Source organism: Hydra viridissima, unplaced genomic scaffold (assembly GCF_058129835.1).
Source record: "Hydra viridissima isolate aposymbiotic clone 2 unplaced genomic scaffold, HvirCarnegie_v1 scaffold_6, whole genome shotgun sequence".
NCBI classification, from domain to species: Eukaryota; Metazoa; Cnidaria; class Hydrozoa; order Anthoathecata; family Hydridae; genus Hydra; species Hydra viridissima.
The window spans coordinates 14,706,528-14,728,911 of record NW_028324305.1 but is presented as its reverse complement, the minus strand read 5'-3'; the positions used below and the strand labels follow the sequence as shown (position 1 = coordinate 14,728,911).

General features: G+C 28.9%; 2 protein-coding genes and 1 pseudogene across 9 annotated transcripts; 2 read left to right on the top strand and 1 right to left on the bottom strand.

Annotated features, from left to right (window-relative positions):
• LOC149887157 (uncharacterized) overlaps nucleotides 1-22,384 on the top strand; it is a 563,485-nt pseudogene that overhangs the window by 104,416 nt on the left and 436,685 nt on the right.
• LOC149887170 (uncharacterized) lies at nucleotides 311-19,411 on the top strand. Of its 7 annotated transcripts, none has more exons than XM_090090934.1 (12): nucleotides 311-410; nucleotides 1,771-1,867; nucleotides 2,166-2,243; nucleotides 2,352-2,476; nucleotides 4,747-5,361; nucleotides 5,474-5,570; nucleotides 5,719-5,911; nucleotides 8,376-8,437; nucleotides 14,442-14,486; nucleotides 14,787-14,812; nucleotides 14,949-15,036; nucleotides 19,281-19,411. In XM_090090934.1, the coding sequence occupies exons 1-11, from the start codon at nucleotides 327-329 to the stop codon at nucleotides 15,018-15,020; spliced, it is 1,494 nt and encodes a 497-aa protein (XP_089947060.1). In that variant the 5' UTR covers nucleotides 311-326; the 3' UTR covers nucleotides 15,021-15,036; nucleotides 19,281-19,411. The 7 variants fall into 7 exon arrangements, 6 of the variants coding, with proteins under 6 accessions (XP_089947060.1, XP_089947059.1, XP_089947063.1 ...); XM_090090933.1 differs by lacking the exon at nucleotides 19,281-19,411 and adding an exon at nucleotides 16,024-17,754; XM_090090937.1 differs by lacking the exon at nucleotides 19,281-19,411 and adding an exon at nucleotides 13,214-13,238 and having other exon boundaries at nucleotides 14,949-15,246.
• Nucleotides 15,256-21,852, bottom strand: LOC145190015 (cyclic nucleotide-binding domain-containing protein 2-like). Of its 2 annotated transcripts, XM_090090930.1 has the most exons (12): nucleotides 21,772-21,852; nucleotides 21,105-21,469; nucleotides 20,676-20,711; nucleotides 20,242-20,403; nucleotides 19,985-20,148; nucleotides 19,297-19,459; nucleotides 19,061-19,212; nucleotides 18,302-18,440; nucleotides 16,706-17,095; nucleotides 16,373-16,587; nucleotides 16,017-16,177; nucleotides 15,256-15,903 (listed from the first exon to the last, which is right to left on the bottom strand). In XM_090090930.1, the coding sequence occupies exons 2-12, from the start codon at nucleotides 21,258-21,260 to the stop codon at nucleotides 15,707-15,709; spliced, it is 1,935 nt and encodes a 644-aa protein (XP_089947056.1). In that variant the 5' UTR covers nucleotides 21,261-21,469; nucleotides 21,772-21,852; the 3' UTR covers nucleotides 15,256-15,706. The 2 variants fall into 2 exon arrangements, with proteins under 2 accessions (XP_089947056.1, XP_089947057.1); XM_090090931.1 differs by lacking the exon at nucleotides 21,772-21,852 and having other exon boundaries at nucleotides 19,311-19,459; nucleotides 21,105-21,399.

Genomic DNA, 22,384 nt, shown 5'->3' with positions numbered 1-22,384 from the left:
TGTAAAATTTTTACTTAAAATCACGAAAATTATTTGACATTACTTATTATTTATCATAGTCTCTTCTGGAAATTAACTCCTTAAAAATTAAAAACCTATCAAACATGCTAGAGGCAGAGACTTGATAATAATATATGTGCATAAATGAATATAATCATTAAAAAAAAATTATCTAAATAAAAGAAGATAAAATATAATAAAGATTTAATTCTCTAAATAAATTGACAAGTTTTGTAATTATGATTTGATTTTGTAATATATACAGAACTGTTGTAATCATTTGTGATTTTTTAATAATAAACGATTTTTGATCTAGTTGATCAGAAATGAACGTTTCTTGTATTGGAGTGCTGAATAATTCAAGTTTAGATGTTAGGCGAAAGCGAAGAATTCAATATAAGAAGTGTAAGGTAATATAATTACTGCACAACTCCAATGTAATTTAGTTTTAAAATATTTTTTATGTTTTTGTTTAAAACATCTATAACTCATAACTTAAAACAACACTCTTTGATGCAGCTTTAAAGAAATTTTTTTTAAAAAAATATGTTTTTTACTTAACTCTCTTTGATGCAGCTTTAAAGAAATTTTTTAACAACATAATATTGGAGTTGTCGGATATGAAAAATATGTTTCTTACTAAAAAACAAGGAATATACTTAACCAGTAAAAACACTTTGAAAAAAAATGTTGAGTGGATTATTCAACAAGTTCTCTCAGTTTCACCAGCTTTCATACAAAGTTAGCAAGATGAAAAGTTAATTTACAAAATTAAACCAACAAAACTTTGTTGGTTTTATTTTGTTAAATAAATATACTTATAACAAGTCTACTAATAAATTTGTGATCTTTAAATGTTTTTTTACAAAAAAAATTACAGTAACAATAAGTTTGACAAACCTCAATTAAAGAAAATGCTAAATCTACCTATGTCATTTAAAGTTGAAAAAATTTGTAAGAAAACTAGTTTTTTAAAAAGTAATTTGTATATAATACATTTGTAAAATCTTCATTTTAAAAATTGCTACTTTTTCTTAAATCAAGATTATTTCTCATTGAATAACAAAGTAGCAGGCTAAATTGGTGAAACTATTAGACATTCAAATCAAATATTTGACTTAAATACCTAATGGACCTCACTATCTACCATCATATAAGAAAATGTTTTAACTTTTCCTTGCATGCAATTTTTATTCTTTCACTGCTATAGATTTGTTAGATATGATAAATTATTAGGTCTTTACTTAGTTTTAATAGGTAATAGTATTGAATTTACTAAATTTGTAGATTGCTATGAACTTTATTTAGTATATTTTTCAAATCCCTATTTGAGATTACATCATTAAAGTAAAAATTTGTGAAATATAACCTAATTTAATCACACTTTAAATGCCAAAAGTTAAAAAAACTTTCTTTGTGAAAAAAAATCTATCAGTGAAAGTTCATTTCCATAAATTGATAACTTCAAGAAAAAAGGAAGTATCTAAGCATCACATCCTCAGATGGCATCATAACATGGCATATTGCATAGATAAATTAATGGCTGTTTGGCATATAAACATGGCATATTGCATAGATAAATTAATGACTATTATATACATATATATATATATATATATATATATATATATATATATATATATATATATATATATATACACACACTTTTTTTTCAACTAGATATTGAGGTGGTTGTATTTGCTTTTTTTTTCTTATGTTTTGTGTTCAGCAAGTTTAAAGTGATTTCGCTTTCTATATAATTTTTTTTAGGGAAGATTACTTCAAAATCCATCTGGTGTTCTAAACAAAAGCATCTACATGAACATCATGAACACAAATAATTCAAAAAGTTTTAATGAAAGCAAATGTCAGTTTATAGTATTGTACTTTTTTTTTTTTAAGATCAACAATAATAAGAAAAAAAAACAGAAAAAAAATTAGGGTTTTATTATAAATTTTGTTGGGAGTTGGGATCCCCCATTTATTAACTTTGGAGAAGGATTTAAATTGAAAATAAACCTTTAGCAAATACAGAGGTTATGAACCCAATATATATATATATATATATATATATATATATATATATATATATATATATATATATATATATATATATATATATATATATATATATATCTATATGTCTGTTGAAATTATATTTTTAGTGAATAGAAGCCAGTTGATATCTGTGAAAGACATAACTTCTTTTTTAAAGAAAAATAAAGAGCTAGCATTAGCTCTAGGTAACTGATTTCTTCCTTAAGGATGTTTTCAAAAATCGAATTGCTTAAAAAAGCAAATAATTTCTGTAAAAAGCAAAATTGCAAAACTGCAAGAATCATTTTCTTTAGAGGAATCTCGCTGTCTTGCAAAAAATCTTCAAAAGGAAGCATTCAGCTTTCAGCTGGAGTTGATAGAAATGCGTAAAAAATTAAATATCTCTCATAATGCTTTACTAAAGTGTTCTTGTCAAAAGGTAAGCCTTATCTTAAAATGTTGCTTTTAGTTTTCAAAGTGCCAAATTACTTTTCATTATCTGCTGTCATTTTTCACTATTTTTAATACAACCTAAATCAATATGGAGCAGTTTAGGTGACTTAAATATAGTTAATGGTAGTTATGTTAAAAAATCTTATGTTTAAAGGTCTATCTTGACCATACAGAAAATATGAGCTTTTAGTTTTACAGTTATATTAAGAAATTTAACAAATTGTATTATAAATTATATTATATTTTATAAATTATGTTGAAACGTAAATTTAATCTCAATTTTCTGCATTAAAGTATGTTAGTGGTAGTTTAAAAAAATGCAACCATCTCAAAATATAAGAAAAGCTAAATAATTTTGAGTTAGATAAACAACTTTATCAGGACAATTTTTTTGACATGGCTTATTAGGATGGTTTGCAGTTAGATACAATTCAAGAAGACTTCTAGTAGCCCATAATTATTCAGGTTTTAATTGTTGCATGACTGGGATTGGCATAAAGGATTAAAAAAAGACAAAATTCATCTTTTGACAGGCTCTCAATCAGAAAAGGAAATTGGTGAAACTATTGTTATGGAATTTCAAAAAAGAACAGTGATATCACTGAAATAAGTAAAGACTTGTAAAATATTAAGTAAGAAATTTATAATAGAGTATTGCTGCATTGGGCAGAACACAATTGAGTGATAGAAAAGCAACTTATGGATTATCTGCTGAAGTTCAGGGAGAGAACACCTAACAGATATCAATATCAATACTAGATAACAGATATTAATATATACAATATATACAATATATACAATATATACAGATATCTATATATACTATATTAAGTGAATGAAATGTTTCACTACAATGTTAAGCCACACAGGAAGATTATGTTGAAAGAGTGTATTAGTGAACCAGAAGTTTAATAAAAAACTGCTGTCATCATATTCTAGAACTTAATCTGGGATCGGTTTTCCATGAATGCCCTTATCATCTACCCCATATGTCTCTCAATTTTCAAACAATTCCATATGTCTCTCAATTTTCAAACACTTCCAGCAACACTCTGCATTTGGCTAAGTACAATATTAGTATGTCACATGAAGCACTTAGTAATTCACTGAAGCAGGTAGGAGATGATATATATATATATATATATATATATATATATATATATATATATATATATATATATATATATATATATATATATATATATATATATATATATATCAATTTTTCTACTGTACAGCTTTAAGATACCCAACCCAAAACTGATTAGATGGAGTTTTTTTGAAGAGTTTCTATTGTGCGCTGTGTGTAATCTATACTTTCATTGTTTGAGTAAAAGGTGTGGCTCATTGCACCACTTCCTGTAAGCTGTCCAATGAATACCTAATTTTGATGAAGTTTTAAGTTGAGAATGAAATGAAAAATTTGACGCTATTGGAAGTGACCATTACAAAGTTTTTAAGACACTTTTGGTACTTAAGTGAAGAAATAATGGAACCTACATTTTTTATTGAGTTTTGCCAAATACAACTTAGCAAAAAATGATGTCTCAGAATTGTTTAAACTGTTTCTCCCCAAAAAGCTCAGTTAGACATCAGGGACTGAGAATCATTAGAGCTAGAAAAATTTTTTTCCTTTGAAATTTTTGGAATCTCTACTAATTTTCTTAAAACAGATACCTTGTCATGGGGCTCTTGACCCAGCTACAGTGTAGACCTAAGAGCTGTTCAATATCTGCAGGTTGTTAATGACAATACAGAAAAAGGAGTCCTTTTTCCAAATTATCATTTACAAATGATGGTTTTGTATCAAACAATGCAATAGTAACGTTATTTTTGATGAAACCCAAAAGCAATACCTACTTCAGTTGGTATGGAATGATCAACAGTAAAAAAAACATGTTAGTCAAATATTATTGAATTTGTCTTATCTTAAAACTCTATTGTAACTTCTAAAAATTCATTAAATGTATTCAAATTTTTATGTATTTTGTTTTTTATCGAATGGAACCAAATTATGGGTAAGCTATGAGAAAAAATCTAATGGTGATAATTATTTTTTTTTTTTAATTTGGTTATTTTTTACAACAATCATCAATTTTTTAAAAATATTTTTTGTTTAAAGAAATGAAAAACAATATGTTTATTTTGTCAGTTTAAATCAAAATTAATATTTTCTTTGTTTGGATTTAAATGTCAATACCACCTAAAGAAATTTTATCTGGATTTTGATTGTAGCGTAATATTCATGCTTTTTAGGATGCTGGTTTTTCATTGAATGTTGACTTGCTTAGCCACATCAAGAACTCTTTAGACCAAACCAAGCAAACATTAGAAAATTATGTTTCAGCTATAATTTCAAACAAGGTAAAAGGAGCAAATACAGGAAATGCTAATCACTTTGTTGTTACTTCTTCTACTCAAACAGAAAAAATTCAAATGAAAAATAAAAGACTTCAAGCAAATACTGAAAAATATAAGAAAGGGAAAGATACTTGTCTTTGTCATGTCTCTGTTAAAAAGCAGGAGGTAGAATTAAAAGATAAAGAAAATCAAAAAGATTTTTCTTCTTGTCATATTTCTGCTAATGAGTTGGAAGAAAAATTAAAGCACAAAGGTACAGAAACAGATCTTTCTCTCTGCACTCTTTCTGTTAGTAAGCTGAAGAGTGAATTAAAAGATAAAACAATACATAAGGGTCTACTATCCATAAAAGACTCATCTATGCAGGACATGACATCAACATTAAAATACCAGTCAAACAGTTTTCTTGTGCAAACATCAAAAAATTTGAAAGAAAGACCTCCATTGAGTGTAATTCATGACTCACAGGCAAACTACAACACAATATCAAAAGGGTCAACTATTAAAATGGTAAAATTGTGCTTACTTTTCAACCAATTGTAAAATAATTATAAAAAGAAAATTCTTAGTTAAGAAATTTATTTTTAACCAAAATGGAACTAAACTCCTTTTTTTCTTGAAGCTTTCAGGACAACATCTGAAACAAAAGAAAATGCCAGCATTTCAGTTTTATAAAGACAGTCCATCAGGACATAATAAAGAAAATTTTCAAAAGATTGGTATTTTTTGTTTTCAAGTAATTTAGACAAGTTAATGAAATATAAATTTTCTTAAGATACTTAAAAAATTTTTAAGTTATAAACTTTAGTTACATAAATCTACACTTTTTGAAGATTCTTAACAAAAGTGTTTGATTGATTGTCCAAGGTTTTTTCAGTTCTGATGTAAAAGAAAAAGAAAGAAGCCAGAAAGAAAAAGAAAGCGAGAAAGAAAAAAGAGTTAGAATTTTTAGTCCCCCTGAAGTTCACTTTTTTAATCAAAGTGCTGAGGATAATGATGAAGATCTAAAACTTCGAAAAAGAACATCTCGGTTATGTTATAAAGAACCAGCTGTTAATAGGTATTATTTATTCATTCTCAAAATACATAAAAGTTTGTCTACTGTTTTTAAAATTCATAATCAAACACTATTTTAGGGAAGATTTTTTTTTAAAAAGTTTAAGTTTTTTAACTTTTTGGGTACATTTGACAAGCGAGTCTCATCATTGATATGAATCACCAAAGTTACAGATGATGAGTCTGACTTATTGTTTGAATTTAACATATGTGTGGTGTTTTTTTTGCAGTAATGTACATGTGCATGTGTTGCACCAATTTTCTAACTTAACCCTGATTCCCTAATTTAACTTATGTTTGTCATAATCAATCTTGTATTTGTTTACATGCTTTCTGAATAAAATTATTTTTTGGTTATGTTTTTAAAATAAATGTGTTCATCATGATATTACAGTAAAATTAAATACGTTCAATATGTTAAATAAGTTCTTGATTTAAGGGATAAAATCCAAATTAACATTAAAAGTAATTTTGAAGAAAAGAAATGCATTTTTAAATAATCATAAATGCAGTAAATATATGTGCTATGTAATAAAAGTATTTTAATACTGTTACATTCATTTTCATATAAAACTTTAATTTCAAAATTCAAAATAGGTTTATGAAATAAAGGAAAAGTTTTTTAACAACACTTTCTTCCACCATTGTTTTCCTCTGCTATTATTTATGCAAAATTTTGTGAATTTTATTTAGGGTAGGCTTGGGAATTATTGTTATAGTCTTCATGTTTATCATAATATTAATAGTCCCAATTAATCCCAATTAAAAAGTCCCAATTAAATAGTCCAAATTGCCATAATAATTCAAAAATATATAAAGTTTTTTTTACTACTACTACTACTACTACTACTACTACTACTACTACTACTACTACTACTACTACTACTACTGTTATTAATGTTATTGTTATTATTGTTGTTGTTGTTGTTGCTGTTGTTGTTGTTGTTGTTGTTGTTGTTATTATTATTATTATTATTATTATTATTATTATTATTATTATTATTATTATTACTATTACTATTATGATATTATCATATTATTATCATTATCATTATTATTATTATTTTTACTACTACTACTACTAACTACATCATTTTAAGTAAAATTTATTTTAAGACATAACTTTAAAAATAATTAATATATTAAAGATATTCAATTAACTGCACTTATATATTACAAAATTCCTTTTCAGTAGGGCATAAAGTAAAGAGGGCTGACTAATCAGAAGAAAATCTAGGCAAAGCTTTGGAAAGCTGGGAGAATCAAAAACTAAATTTCAGTATATTTTTGAGTTCCTCAAACAATGTATCAAAGTATTGTTAAGATGTTGTTGAACTAAATCATCATAATAAAAGTCCTGTTAAATGTCTCAGCAGGAAAAACATTCTGTCAAAAAAGCAATTTAGATTAGTAGACATATAAATTGACAATAATAAAAATGCCAGTAGTTTGTAAAACAGTTGGACAAATTTATTTTCATATGCAACAAAGATAAAAATTCCTACCTCTTTTTCTGACAGATCTTAAGAAGCAGAAAGAAAATGGCTTAACTTTTTTTTTTTGAAAGACATTCATCTGCGTCCAGATGATAGGTTCAATAGATGAACCTAGAGTCAAGATTTTACTAAGTTTTTATAAGCAATGTGTACAATATAAATGTTGTTTATCAGCTGATGCTGATGTTAATTGTGCTGTTGGTGATTGTGATGATGATTGTTATGGTGATGATGGTGATGATGGTGAGGATAGTGATGATAGTGATGATATTTAAAAAAAAGAAAACTCCTGAGTTGACAAAAAATGTACACTAAAAAAAGGAATGGTCCCCAAAACTCTGACTACATTTTACAAAGGTATGAGCTTGGTTATTACACCTGAAGTTAAGATATCTGTTGCAAACAAAAAGGCAACAATAACCAGTAGCACCCATAAAGTAGCAAAGTGTTTATTCTCTTCATTGGTGCATAAAGAAACGACCTGAGGGGAAAGAGACTTTCCTTTTCAAACAACAAAAATATGGCAAAATGAATGGCAGTAACAACAAAAAACAAGAAAAGGAAGCAAACAAAAATGTTTTTTATGCAACAGAAATTGACAGGTAGGTTTGAGGTTATGCATCATGTGAGCAGTACATGTATGAAGAGTGTATTGGAGTTACTAAAGAAAACATTGAAATATTTAAGTGCCATTTTTTGTTAAAACCACTTTTGTTGTTTTGTTTTCAGTAATGTGGCAATATTTGTAACACGAGTCCCACATATTGACAATTATTTTTTAAGTGTAAATTTTTTTTGTTTTACAGTTTATGTAAAACTTTTATTTCTTTTGCTTAGGAATAAGTATTTGTTTATTGTTTACATAGTAAAGTTAAAAGTATTTACAAATACATTTAGGCTCTAATAAGATAAAAATTGTTTTAACATGGCAATTTTCTAAAAGCACATTCAGAGTTTAACATTTCTTTTTAGAAAATTAACTAAGTCTGATCCAACTGTTGACAGAAGGTTCTACATTTCTCCCCATCGAAAAGGTATTTTTTCCTTGATTTTGCTGTGTCAAAGTCTTTTTATTAAAAGCTTCACACCTATAATTTTTGATAATTTTGATAATTTTTAACCAAAAAAAAACAAACAAAAAAAAAACAGAGAAAAACCTCTGGTGGTATGATAGGGTAGGCCATGGGTAATAACTAGACACCTTCATTGAAATTTAATCTCTAATAAGGAAGAAAAAAAATTCAGTTTGAAAATTTGCCTATTTTATTTGCTGAAAATTCAATAGATGGCAGCTGTATTTTGCATCTTTACAGTTTACATACATCTTTTTTCTGAAAATTTTCACATACTTAGGCCTTATTCTGATAAATTCATATATCAAGTACATATTTTATCCAACATAAATGTTGAAACATGCATTATTTTTATAATATAAGACACACAAAGATATAAAACATGGGGAGTGTAGATTCTTTTTATTCTTTTAATCAATTACAACAATTTTCTTACTTTGACTTTATTCTTATATCAAAGTGTCTTTCTAAAGGAAAATTAAGTTAATGATATTAAATTGTAAATTCCAAGTGAGGTTCGTCTTCTGTTGATGAAATGATAAATGTGGTAATAATTTAATGAACTTTAGGGGTAAAATACTGGCTCCTGTTGCAAGAAATGAGCTTTTAAACTCTTCAATTTTGGAGTAATAGTTCATATCCAAAGTTCCTTGCCAAAACAAGATTCAGCTACACTGTTGAATTTTCGTAGTGAATCAATGACCTTCATTGCTTCAAAAGCAACAGGTTTTTCAGCCAGCTGTTGGAGATTTTCCATATTTTTCAAAATTTTTTGAACCTTCATATTGACTACCATGTAAAGTTGAGAAGTAACTTTCATTTCTAAGAGCCATTTAGATAGGCCAGACCATTTTTCACTCAAAGACTTATCAGACATTGTTGCCATTTTTATGTCACATAACCTAACAATGTTAGGGGGTTCTGAAAAAGCCAAAGTTTAAAAATCTCGATCTCCTCGGCTGTTTTCTGGTAATAGGTAGACTATAAACCCTCAATTTCAAATTTCAACCCAAAATGTTAACCCTAACTCTTGTTCCAAATCCCCCTCCCCCCAATTTTTTTTTTTGGTTTTTTCAAAGATTTTTAATCATTTTTAATCTATAACTTTTTGTAAGTAAACAAACAAGTAAACTCAGTTTTAACTTTTATTCTACATATATGTTCAGAAAAAAAAAACATAGGCTATGATAACAAGTTTAATATGGGGACTAAAATATTATAAATATTACTCAATTTTCACGTTGATTGGTATTTCTCAAGATAACTTATAATTAATATTCTTGTTAAAAAAACAGCACATTTTTCTAACTTATTATACAGTTGGATATAAGGGAATACACAAACCTACTACAAATTGATTTAAATGGAAAATAGTAATTATATCAGTAAAAGTTTTGTTAAAGATTAGTCAAAATTGCCTTTCTGAAATCGATAAAACACTTTCTGTGGTTATCAACTACTTGCAACACACTTTTCTTGTATTTTTTCATCTTTTGTGAGGGACAATGAAATGTCTTGCATCAATTGTCTTTATTCTCCTCCATGTTTGCACTGGAGTTTTCAGCCATTCAGTGTTGGTTTCAAACAGAAGTCAAAAGTTTTGTCCATTCAATAATAGAATTTTTGTATTTTTTTTCACTATATGAAAGGTCGGTGCACCTTTTTTCTGCTCACCACATTGGGAGGATTGGAGTTTTGTAACTATATTCTTTTTTTCATTGTCAGACAACTTCTTTGGAAACAATGAAAAAACTGCAATCTTCTTAGTTAAATACAAAAAGTAATTTTTAAATATTCTTGAGGTCTTTTCTGATATTTCCTTGTTGTTGACTTTGAAGTCCTCCAACTTATTGAAAAGTTTCAAGTAATTGAAAGGAGTATCAACTCCAATGAGGCATGCTAAGCAGTGCTTGGCATACACAAGAGCATTAAAAAGACATATCTCTTAGCTTCACAGTAGTTTCCTCATTAGAGCCCATGGAATCTCTAGAGGTATATTTTAGCAGCATATTTCACAGATGGCATCCATCTTGTATGATGAAAGGCCCCAGGCTTGCACCAATTAAAAATTTCCCCAAGTAAAATTAACATTAGTTCTGTGCATTCCTTGTAATCATCTCTTAGTAAAAAATCCTAATTCTTGAGTAGCTCTTTGAAAAAAGAAATGGCAGAATCTTGCTGTACCTTCATATTTCTGACTTTTTAATCTAAGCATTTGAAGTCATCCTTGTCCAAGATAGAGTCCCATTTGCCTAGAACTCTTTAAAGTATGTTGCTTGATTAAGAAATAGATTCAAGCAGTCAGCCAATTGACAAACCTCTTTAGCTGTTAAAGGATTAGTAGGTGATTTTACAAACAGTTCTTTCTTAGGTTTTTTTAGAGGAAGAAAATCTTCAAAATAATTGAGATCTTCACCTTCTCTGGAATCTTCTAAAATCACTTGTGTTGATTGCTCTATAGCATTTTTTTTGTTGCATACTCTTCACTTGATTATTTCCTTTTTTTTATAACTTCAACATCAACAGAGCCTAAAATGTTTTTTCTTTCCATCCAATAAAACATCTAAAAACTTTAAATCTTCTTTTTGTTTAGTATTCCTTAATTTGTCACACTGAACAATATCAGCTGCTTTTTGATGTGTAATGTAAAAAAACTCTTCTAGTTGATTTAAAAACAGCTGTGATTTTTCATCATTTCTACCTGTATGATTCATACAATTTTGTAAGTTTCTGTTTCACTTTGTCTTTACTCTGTGTATTTATTCCTGTTTTATCCCATATATCACACAGCTTGTCAGTTATCTTACTACATATAACTGTATTACTAATAGAGTACTTCTATTTTTCATAGGCCCTTCTTTCAAAAAGGGAAAGTATTGCAATACCTCACATTTAGTTGGTACTCGGTTTGAAGGAGGTGTTCCAGACAGTTTCCCAACAACCAATTTTACCATTTTGAATGTAAACTTGATTGACTCATACTCACAAAAGCTAACTTTAAAACTTTCACAAAATGCACTGTAATATCTCATAGCAACATAAACTTAACCTCAATCTTTAACGAGAACAAAACAAAAAGATGACCATATGAGCATCAAAATAAAAGGCAGCTAATTACTACAATTTTGATGTGGTGCAGTTCTGCCAACTTGGTACTCACTACTATTCTGAATGGATGTGAAAAGCGTACTATAAATAGTTTTAGTTGTTATGTTTACATTTCAATAGTTAGGCTCTTCATATATTTAAAAATACCAATAAACATGAAAAATGGGTTATATTTATGATATTTTAATCCCTATATTAAACTTGTTATCATGGCCTATGATTTTTTTTACTAAACATATATGTAAAATAAAAGTTCACTTTTTTGTTTACTTACAAAAAGTTATAGATTAAAAATAATTAAAAATCTTTGAAAAAAAATTAAAAAATTTTTGGGAGGGACTTGGGACAAGGGTTAGGGTTAACATTTTGGGCTAAAATTTGAAATTGAGGGTTTATAGGCATCACCAGAAAACATTCGGTGAGATTGACGTTTTTAAATTTTGGTTTTTTCTTAACACCTTATCTAAAATATTAAGTGTCTTTTGTATCAATCAGATCAAGAAGTGCCTTCACATTTTCATAGTTTTCAGGATAGTCATGGCAGACAGCTACTAAAAGCTGTTTTTTGACACCTGATTCTTTCAGAAACCTTTTAGTCAAAAGACGTTTTCTTGAAGGTGATGCCTCCAATCGCTCTTTGTTTATGACTCTCAAGCTCATTTTTAGAAAGCCACTCCCTGCATCAATTCCAAGCTTGATAATGTAGTTTGCCATGACTTTTTCTGGATTCAATCAGTTCTTCAAGAACTTGTTTCAAACTGATATAGTGGACCACTGTTATCTGCTTCAGATCCAACCAAAACTGAAGAGACTGTAAAATGATTAGAAAGGCTTTGGCCAATGTCTTGAAATTTTCGAGGAAAATTTTGGCTCAACAATTCTTTGAGCTAAAATGTTATTCGATGTTGATGCAAGTTATTTCATTTTAATGTTAGAAAGTCCTGTGTTAACTTGTATTTTAAAAAGGTCTTGGGTTGTTAAGCACCAGATTCTTTCAACTTTGATGAATATCCATTTTGAACAGGAAATGGTTGCCTTCCACAGTGTTGTTTGAGAATAGTATCTTTTGGAGATTATGGTATTGGTGTGATAAGATTTTTGGCAAAGGCACCAGCTGCAAGCTGGTCTCTTTTTGCAATTTAAAATAAGATTTTGATGAAGGGATGATTTGTTACAGGTGTGTGAAATCCTCCGACCCATATTGGAAAAACAATGGGATCATCTTTTTTTCTATAGATTGTTCTTTAATTTTCTTTGTATCAAAATGACCATTGGATGCAGTGCTTTTCGGCCAGCCTTCTTGTTATTTTGCAGATGAGGCACTCACAGAAATTATTTTCACTAGTGATCATAATTGGGTTGATTCCTTTGAAATTGATGAAACAAGACAAGCATCCACAAATCAAAAAGTGCCAATTGAAAATATACTAGCATAGAAAGATATGTTGATATACTGTAAAAATGCCAAATTCTGCTGTCATTTACTGAATTTTTAACCAAGAAAACAGGCAAATTTTTAAACCTAATTTTCTCTTTCCTTCTTAGAAACTAGATTTCAATGAAGGTATCTACTTGATCCACATGGTCTTCCCTATCATACCACCAGAGGGTTTTCTTGTTTCTTTTTAGATGTCAAAATTATCAATAATTACAGGTGTGGCGTTTTTCTACGTAGAATATCGGTTGTTTGTGAGTCAGTTAAATTGTTATTTATTATAATTGATATGTACAACTTTAAGGAAAGACTATTCAAAGAAAGAAATTTTCCATATGTATGTATTATACTAGTATATCCCTTTTTGTCTCTAGATCTATAAAGTTAAAAAATTAAAACAAAATTAACTAATTTTGAGCAAAACATTTGCTTGCATAAATGTTTTTAATTTAAAAATCTGTACATATACAAAATCCAAGGTCTTTGCTATAATATTTTTGTGATATTAGCATGAAAAATTTTTCCAGATATTTGATCAAGTCATAAACGTTTGGTGAAGCTTCTTTAGTAAGATTTAAGTAGCTTTTTTTCATGTGTTAGTTTTTTTTTCTTATTTTCTACTTTTTTGATTGCAGAAAGAGAATATTTACTTATAAATGTTGACATGGAAATCAGTCTTCAAAATTCGGTTTAACATATTTTCAAAGAGTTTTGCACATTGTTGCTCAGTGCGAATCTTTGGTCTTAAAAATCCCCAAAATCTTTTTCATTGTTTTAATTTCATCTGGTAAGTTAAAAATAGGATGACTTGCAGATTTTTAAATAACAAAGAGTATAACTTTTTTCTAGTGATAATTGCAAGCTTTTTTATACTGTTCTCCTGGTCAGTCAAACTGGACCAGGAGAGGGTATCAAAGACTGGAGTTTTAGGTTTTTCTAATTTCCAGACTAGAAACCTGTTTGTGTAAGCTAATTCACTAATATCACAAATACTTGGTTTCTAGTGATGGTTGGAAATCCTAATTCTAGAAAAATCATCCTGTTCAGGAGGATCGCCTTGTTCTTCTTTTCCTTTTTCAATTAGTTCCAAATTTTTCCAGATTTCACATATTCCGTTTGAAGATGATTATTACTGCTGAGGACATTGTTTTTATAAAAATTTTCTTTGAATTCTTTAAGTTAGTGAATTATCTTGAATTCCATTGACAGTTGTTATTTTTTCGAAACATGAAAAAAATCATTTTCTATTGTCATCGTAGTTTCAAAGAGTAAAAACAAAAAAGCTAAGATGTTTTATCTAAAGATTAATGGAACCCGTTTTTAGACTACTGCATAAAATTGGTTTTAGATTTGTAATGAAGCTTTATTTTCAATATTATATTGAAATTTTTACTTAAAATTATAACAATTTATGTCGTTTAGAGACGTTTACAGCAAAGAGAAAGTATAATACAAATAATATTACAAGTAATAGCTTCATTAATGAATTATTTTGACATTTATTTTGCGATAAGAGTTTCTGTAAATAATTTTCTAGGCCACTTAATGCAAGATTCATAAAGATGTCTCTTTTTTAAACTTTCTCGTTAAATTTGATTTTTTAAATTTTATAAACCTTAAGACCAAAAAGAAATACATATTTTTTCTTTTAAAAATCTTTCCTAAAGTATAAATATATAAGTATAAATATATCAGTATAAATATAAAAGTATAAGTATAAATTTTTGTATCCGAGTTCTTTGTTTTTTCTCTATTTGCTGTACCCAGGAAAGAGAAAGAGAAGGAGAGCAAAGGTTAGCTGAAACTTTATAATTATTTATTTGTTTTTTTTTCGTCTTTTATTTGTTGTTGATATTCTTTTGGCTACCTGTGTTGTTGCCGCAAAATGTCTTCGTACATTTAGTTTATGTTTAAACGTATTATACTTAGGTGGCACCGATTGCTTTGGAAGATATAATCAGTATCGTTGAGCAGAGTTTTCAGGCTGGCTTGTTATTATAAATGGATTTTAGTGAAAGTAAATATGGCTTAAAATTCTTTTTTCACTACTATTGGCGTTTGTTTTTTTAATTTCATTATTTATATATGAAAATTCATTATTTACATATACTTATATGAAATATTTTGATGCGACTTACTAGTTCTACTATTCAATTTATGTTGGTTTTTATATGTAGTGGTGTGTTTTATTGGTTTTTTTCGCATTAAAAACGTTGAATCAGTAAAAGTTAGACTGTTTTTTTTTATAAAACGAAAGTTTATTTGGATTCAAAAAAGTGTAAACAAGTATTTTCTTTACCAAATTGTAAAAAGAAAGTTAGCAAGAATTTATGTTTAAGAATATGTGTACATACATACATACATACATACATACATACATACATACATACATACATACATACATACATACATACATACATACATACATACATACATACATACATACATACATACATACATACATACATACATACATACATACATACATACATACATACATACATGCATGCATGCATGCATGCATGCATGCATGCATGCATGCATGCATGCATGCATGCATACATACATACATACATACATACATACATACATACATACATACATACCAATTGAAAGTGGGTTTTATACATAAGTTTATGTATGAGTTTTTAGGACAGTTTTAACTCAAGCTTCTGCTGCCTAAGACTTTAAGTTGTTAAGTACTTAGTTTTAGTACTTAGTTGAAGTAAATCTACCATATCGTGTGCGATACTTTTACGACGATTTCCACCTTGTGTTATCATTAGTGTTCGTTGACTATTTAGTGTTGTCAAGATTTTCCCACTTATAGAGAAACCGCTCGTTAAGGATGGGGATAGGTTGCGTGTAAAAGAATCTTTTGAGGCTGTGAGTTAAAGGTTTAAAGGTTTATGTAAAAAGAAAAGCTTAAATCATCATTGTCATAAAAAGATTATGGTTTCAAAGAAAAAAAGTTAAAATTTAATGCAAAATTTTTACCCTTTAGCGGTCTTATTTCCTCTTGCAACCACGTCCATTGATCCACTGATAAAGAGTTAATATTAACATTTTTTGGTATCTGTGCACTGATCTCTTTCTTGGCGTTTTCCCGATTATGATTGTATTCTATAATGTGATCAACTAATTCCTCTTTGAAACACCTGAATAAAGCACAAGTGAGAAAGTGTCGTCCCCCATGTACGTATATTATGTATGAATATTTTTCTCAACCTCGCCTTACCTGGTATATCTTTATACATATATGCATCAAAGTTTAATGCAAAAGTTGTCATAAAAAGTGTAGCATACATACAAACCATATATACTACCTATCGGCAGCACTATAAGCGCCTTACCTCCAATTGTTATATTGTAAAAATATCTCGTTTAATTCCCTGTCTGAAGGATAAGGAATCGACCTCTGTTTTATTTTAGCGAAAGTGGCTTCATCAGCCTTACTTTTAATCAAAGATTTTTGTATTCGAATTAGCTCGCAACCAGCACTAATCAATATAAACCTTCTTTTGCAGTCAGTGTTTTGGTTTTCTTCGCTCAAAATATAGTTTAAACCCTAAAAATAGGTAATGTAAAGAAAGACACTGTAGAATGTTTAATTTCAATGCATCTACCAGATAAATATATTTTGTTTTATTAAGAAATAACACGATTCCCTTATTGAGAATACTTACAAAAATTTGACCCGGAGTTAATGTGTCAACTTTAATAAATGCACCCAATCCAACCGATTCATTTTTCGATGGAATTTTAATACTGAGGGCGCCATCAATTTTTGGCGTCTCGCTTTTGTTAAAATTTGAACGTATCAAATTTGCATTTCGGTAAGGCAAAGTAGCGTTTTTATTGCAAACGTAGGAATATATTTGATGTGAATGGGAGCGATGGGTTTGACTCGTTGTTTTCCGTTTCTCTAAAAGGTCAGGAGAGGTGATCTTTGTATTCGAAAAAACGCAACATTTTGTATTGTTATCAGGGCGACTATTTATAAATCCAGAACAACAGTTATATTTTTGCTCATTCAGAAGCGAAAGATCTAAAAGTCGAATGACATCAAGTTGCCCCTGAAATGGTTTGTAAAAGTATACAGATACAAATTTGGGTTAAATATTGAATATCTTTGCAAACAAAAATTTATAAAATGATTTAGATATAAATATCATTTACGGAATTATAAATATTTACATACTTACAAATAGTATTTTAAAAAATTGGCATGAAATTTGTAATCAAGAGTATTGACTTACATTTTACCGTTCCCCTTTTTTTATTATTATTATTATCTTTATTTTTTTGTTACATATCTCGTCTGTAAAGAGAAATCAAAGTAAACTCTAAAAAATATTAAAAATTTCTTTTATTTTTGCTGAAAATGGAACGGTTGGAATATCAGTTGATTTGTTTCATCACTAACCGCGCAAAGCGTTAATTGTGTATATGGTCCTAGTGTTACTCCGCAGCAGGCAGTATCAAATGGGTTTGCGAAATTTCGTCCAGATAACTTTCACCACATATAAACGAACAACGTGGTTTCCAAAATCGAAGTCAATAGTGACGAAATAAAGGTCATCATTTAGCCTGACCTTATAGTCCTCATGAATTATTGTTGAAGTTTGGTGTTAGTAAACAAACAATATTAATTCATTTAGCTCAAATCGGTGAAGTGAAAAAGTTGGATAAGTGAGTTCCACACGAACTAAATGAACACAAACAGAAAAAAAAAGCGTTTTTTAACATGCTTGGTTTTAGCTTTATGGTCCCAAATCACATCCATTTTTGAATCGAACTTTCACTTGTGATGAGAGTTGTAGTGTGTTCTAGTGACTCATCCATGTTCAGCACAGTGATTGAACAAGGGCGAATCACCGAAACACACGTAATATTCGTCAAAAGAAGCTGATGGTGAGTGCCTAATGGTCTTACGCGGGTATGACCCGTTATGATTTCATGAAACCTGGCTCATTGATTGCAGCAGAAATATACTGCAACTAAAAGATAAAATAATGTAAAAACTTAAAGAAAAATCTAGATTTGTCAACAGATCAACTCCTGTCTTATTGCATGATAACGCAAGACTACACACTGCACAAAGGCAATATGGGTACATACTTTGATGAATAAAATAGTTCCTTATACTTGTATGTCATGTAGTTTGTTTTTTTTTTCCTACAAACTTCATCTTTGACGATTTGATGAATATTTATAAATGTCATTTGCATACTTATCTATATCATACCATATATCATGTCATATACTTATAAATATCATACCTTTTTTACAAAGTAAACAAACTCTGACAGCACGGTATCTACTTCTACAACACTGTTGCAAAGGAGTTCTACATGACGACCGCCTTCTGCAATATCCTTTAACGCTTCGTCAGTCCACGTTTTGAATATTTCTAGCGATCTAAATCGTAAAAAATTCAAGTTATTGCTGACCCTGTTTACTGCAAAGAGTATATGGAAAGATGTCTCGCAGCAGCAATTAATTTTGTAAGTTAGCAAACGTATGAAAGTAAAATAAATAACTAACATAATAAATATGTAAATGTAAAATAAGCGAGTTTTTTTACATAACGAAATAATCCTCGTTTTTAAATATAGAGCTTTGATTAGTTTGAAAAAAAGTTTTTCATTATAGTTTGAATATATTTTTGCAGAAACACTTTTTTAGATTTACTTTAGTCTCTCATCTCATAAAAAGCGTTTAATGCGAACTTGTCGAGGATTGGAGTAACATTTTTTTTTGTTATAAAGAATCTCAAAAGTTAATCTTGGTAATATCAACTAAAATTCATTTGGAATCTTTAAACCTAACTTGTGATTGATCGAGAGGAGCAATAGTTACAGGCCACATCCTTCTTTGTGAGTTTATTGATTTTTGAATTTGGTATTTTATGGATTATTTGTAGTTATAAAAAAAACAAACGAATTTTTTAATAAGTATTTATAAGAATATTTAAAAGTATCTTTTTAAAAGTAAGTCTTTGTTTAGTCAGTGAGTAGATAGTGATTCCTGCTGGTTACCTCATAAATTTACACCTTTCTAGCATCTCTTCGTAAGCATACTTATGCACTCCAAGTCTTAAAAAATCTTCCTTATCGATGACCAAGAACTCAGTATTTTCTAAGCACACAACAGTTGCAGAGCGCGCTGAGTTTCGAACCAAAGCTAGCTCCTAAACAATAAAAAATCCGAGTTGATCCATTATTGCTGTAAACTTAATAAGTGTTGCTCTTTTTTCAGTTTGTAAATATCATACCCCGAAGGCGTCACCTTTCCTGAGAATGTTAGCTGGTTTTTCATCTTTAACAAATGCACGATCTTCGTCTCCTTGAATAACTACTCCTACGGTACCTGAAAAAACGAGATAGAAGCATCTTCCAATGTGTCCTTTTCGAATAACAACTCTACGACGACCAAAGCTAAAAAGAACTTTCCTCGGTCATTGAAACATAAAGACTTCGTTATAATATTATTTTTTAAATTATTCATTATATATATATATATATATATATATATATATATATATATATATATATATATATATATATATATATATATATATATATATATATTTAAAAAAAAAATTTTCGAACCCCAAATTAAGAATAAGATTATTCTATGATTGCTCTTATAGATTAGAACTTACTTTTCATACCGCTATTTTTGTCTTATCCTTCAAAATTTTCAGAGTAATGAACAAGTATAGCGAAAAATCAAATGAAAAGGACGAAATTAAAACATTTTATGCAAAATTTAAAAATTGGTTTAGCTTTTTTGTCACTTAACGTCAAAAATTCGCAGAAAACTAGAATTCTGTACATTTATAAATCTGTTGTTAGTTGAATTAAACTTAAACTCATGTTTATGATATTTAACGCATTTTTCACTGTTTGGCCCAGACTTCTTTGCCATATCATCTAAGCTGCGCGTGTAAAATATCTTACCGCTCGTATGTCACTATTTTTGCAAGCAACAATTGCATCTTTGAAGAATATTTTCGAAATACTTTTAGTTGTCTCATTAAGCTCGCCATGTTTAGTATTTCCGTTTCACTTCTTTGTTCGGGTAATAGAGCACATGTTTTTCTTGCCCAACTAGGAATTGCAAACTTTTTAAAAAAAAGAGATCAAATAGAAAGTTGAAAAAATTTCTGAACTTTCTGCAAATTTTAATTGAGTTATCGACAAATTATTCAAAATACTTGATAGCAGCTTTTATAGTCGTTTGGATCAAATAGCAAATCCTTTTCTTCAACCGGTTGTGCTTCATTATCCAAAAGTTGCATTGTTCCAGAATAAAGCAGGCCTCGTCTTTCCATCGTCAATTGGCGTATTCTTCGAAACACGCGGACAAGTAAGCACACCTATAAATTAATTTATAATTGTTTAAGTTAAAAAAAAAGCAAACGATACATAGTGTAACGTATATCCTAAACAAAAATCTAACAGATTAATTTGATCATGTTTTCATTATAAATATAAAGTATTCAATATAAAGCCATGATTACAATCTTCGTTGCCAGAACAGACGACAAAACCAATGGGAGAATATTATCTTTCTGAATTGTTAAATTAGCTAATTATTATTTTAGTTCTAAATTTCTAAAAAGCTTTGCCCTTGCGACGGATAAAATACCTGTTTTGCCAACCTTTTGAATACTTCCAGAGAGTTCTAAAAAAAAAGAAAAAGATTAGATGTCAGAAAAAAGCAAAGAAATAATAAAAAAAAAATCTTTCCATCAACCAAACAAAATGTAGGTGGTGATTCAGAATATACAACATTCCTTCTTGATGATAAAAACTTTTTTTAAAGGAGTTGGTTTGCTTTAAATTCCGTTTTTTGAAGTTAATTAAACATTTTTTTATTTCTGACTTATTTTCTGGGATTGTTAGAGACCTTCATGGCTTTTTTTGTAATTTCACTCTTTCTACTCGATTTTTATAGACTAAGTCTTCGATTTATGATTTTTATTCGTTTGAAAGACATGTAAAACAAACAATTCTATCTATTTAACAATGTGTTTTCCAGTTGAACAATTCTTCTTCCAAAAGATGAGATTCTTACTTTAGAATCAGTTTCAATTTTTTTCTTCCTCAAAACAATCTTCTTAATGGGATTTTTCTTTTGAATTCCACTTTGATTTGATAAACTGGTCTTTTGTTTCGTTGTAAATATTCTCGCAGCATCAGTTATTTTCTTATGCTTAAAATTGCTCGGCATTTGTTTAAAGCAAGTAACTTCTCTATCAATCCAACCAAATTATTCTTTATGAAGAATTTTACAATAAACAAAGTTATAAAAAAAAAAAAAAGGAAAGGAAAAAGCGAAAAGTTCGTTGCGCACTATTGAGTCTTCGTTTGATACATATTTCGTGTTAGCATTACAAAGCAGTGCAAATAGTGAATCATAAGTAAAACGCAATCAACTAACTACGATAAAGAAAAGACAAAAAAAAAATACAAAAGCATTAGAAATAAATTAATCACATAATAAAAGTAGTGTTTTAATTATTTTTTGTAATAATTTAAATTCTTTTAAAAGAGATAAAATATAGTTTAATTAATAGTCCATTCTTCTAATACTACGAAAAAAAGGTACACATTCAATTTTCGCATGTCCGAAAATAAGTTAAACGTTAATTTAAGGGTTTTAATTAAGAAATAAGCACTAATTGTCCAAATAAAATTTTACAAATAATATCCACTTAAGTCCCACGTTTAAGTTGTTATACTTGATGGTTATTTCGGTTAAAAATGTCCACGCCCGAGATAACTCGAACAAACTTTACTTAGAAACATATCCGGAAACCAGTAATTTTTACGGGGTGTCAATTTTCTAATAGACAAATAAGATTGATCGGGGGTCGGCAACTTTTCCTATTTCAATGACCAAATGTTTACGGGGGGGGGGGGGGGTAATTGTGAGTGGAGGCCCGCCGGATGCTGTAGCAAGTCGAATAGTTCCTTCCGGGGATAATTCTTTGTTGGAAATATGACGAGATGTAATTTGTTCGGCTGCTTCGGCATCTTTTGCTGCTAAAGATTAAAGGTTTTCCCTGTACTTTATTTGAGAGCATTGGTGGGACAAGCCTTTTTCTAAAGGGCTTAGGCATGTGCTGGAACGCACACTTGGTTCTTTCTCAATGGTGATTTGCTCTTCAAAAAGATGTTTTTCTTGCAGCTTTGAACAACCAATTTCGAAGATTAGGCAATAACACATCGTACCTCTTGTTTCAAGTCTCACTTGACTACTATAAAATGCTGGTTCTAGCTTATTGATACTTTTCCATACTTAAGGAATGCAAGATGGCGTCGTGTTTTTTTAATGTAAAGTGTTGTCTGAAT

Bases quoted from the DNA above. Each gene is read 5' to 3' on its own strand.
- LOC149887170 (XM_090090934.1), top strand. From the start codon at position 327: ATGAACGTTTCTTGTATTGGAGTGCTGAATAATTCAAGTTTAGATGTT. The intron at 14,487-14,786 runs GTAATAGCTTCA...TGCTGTACCCAG, and splicing joins TAATACAAATAATATTACAA to GAAAGAGAAAGAGAAGGAGA. The intron at 14,813-14,948 runs GTTAGCTGAAAC...TATTATACTTAG, and splicing joins GAAAGAGAAGGAGAGCAAAG to GTGGCACCGATTGCTTTGGA.
- LOC145190015 (XM_090090930.1), bottom strand. From the start codon at position 21,260: ATGCCGAGCAATTTTAAGCATAAGAAAATAACTGATGCTGCGAGAATA. The intron at 17,096-18,301 runs GTATGATATTTA...AAACCATTTCAG, and splicing joins TTGTTTACTTTGTAAAAAAG to GGGCAACTTGATGTCATTCG. The intron at 16,178-16,372 runs GTAAGGCGCTTA...TGCTTTATTCAG, and splicing joins TTACAATATAACAATTGGAG to GTGTTTCAAAGAGGAATTAG.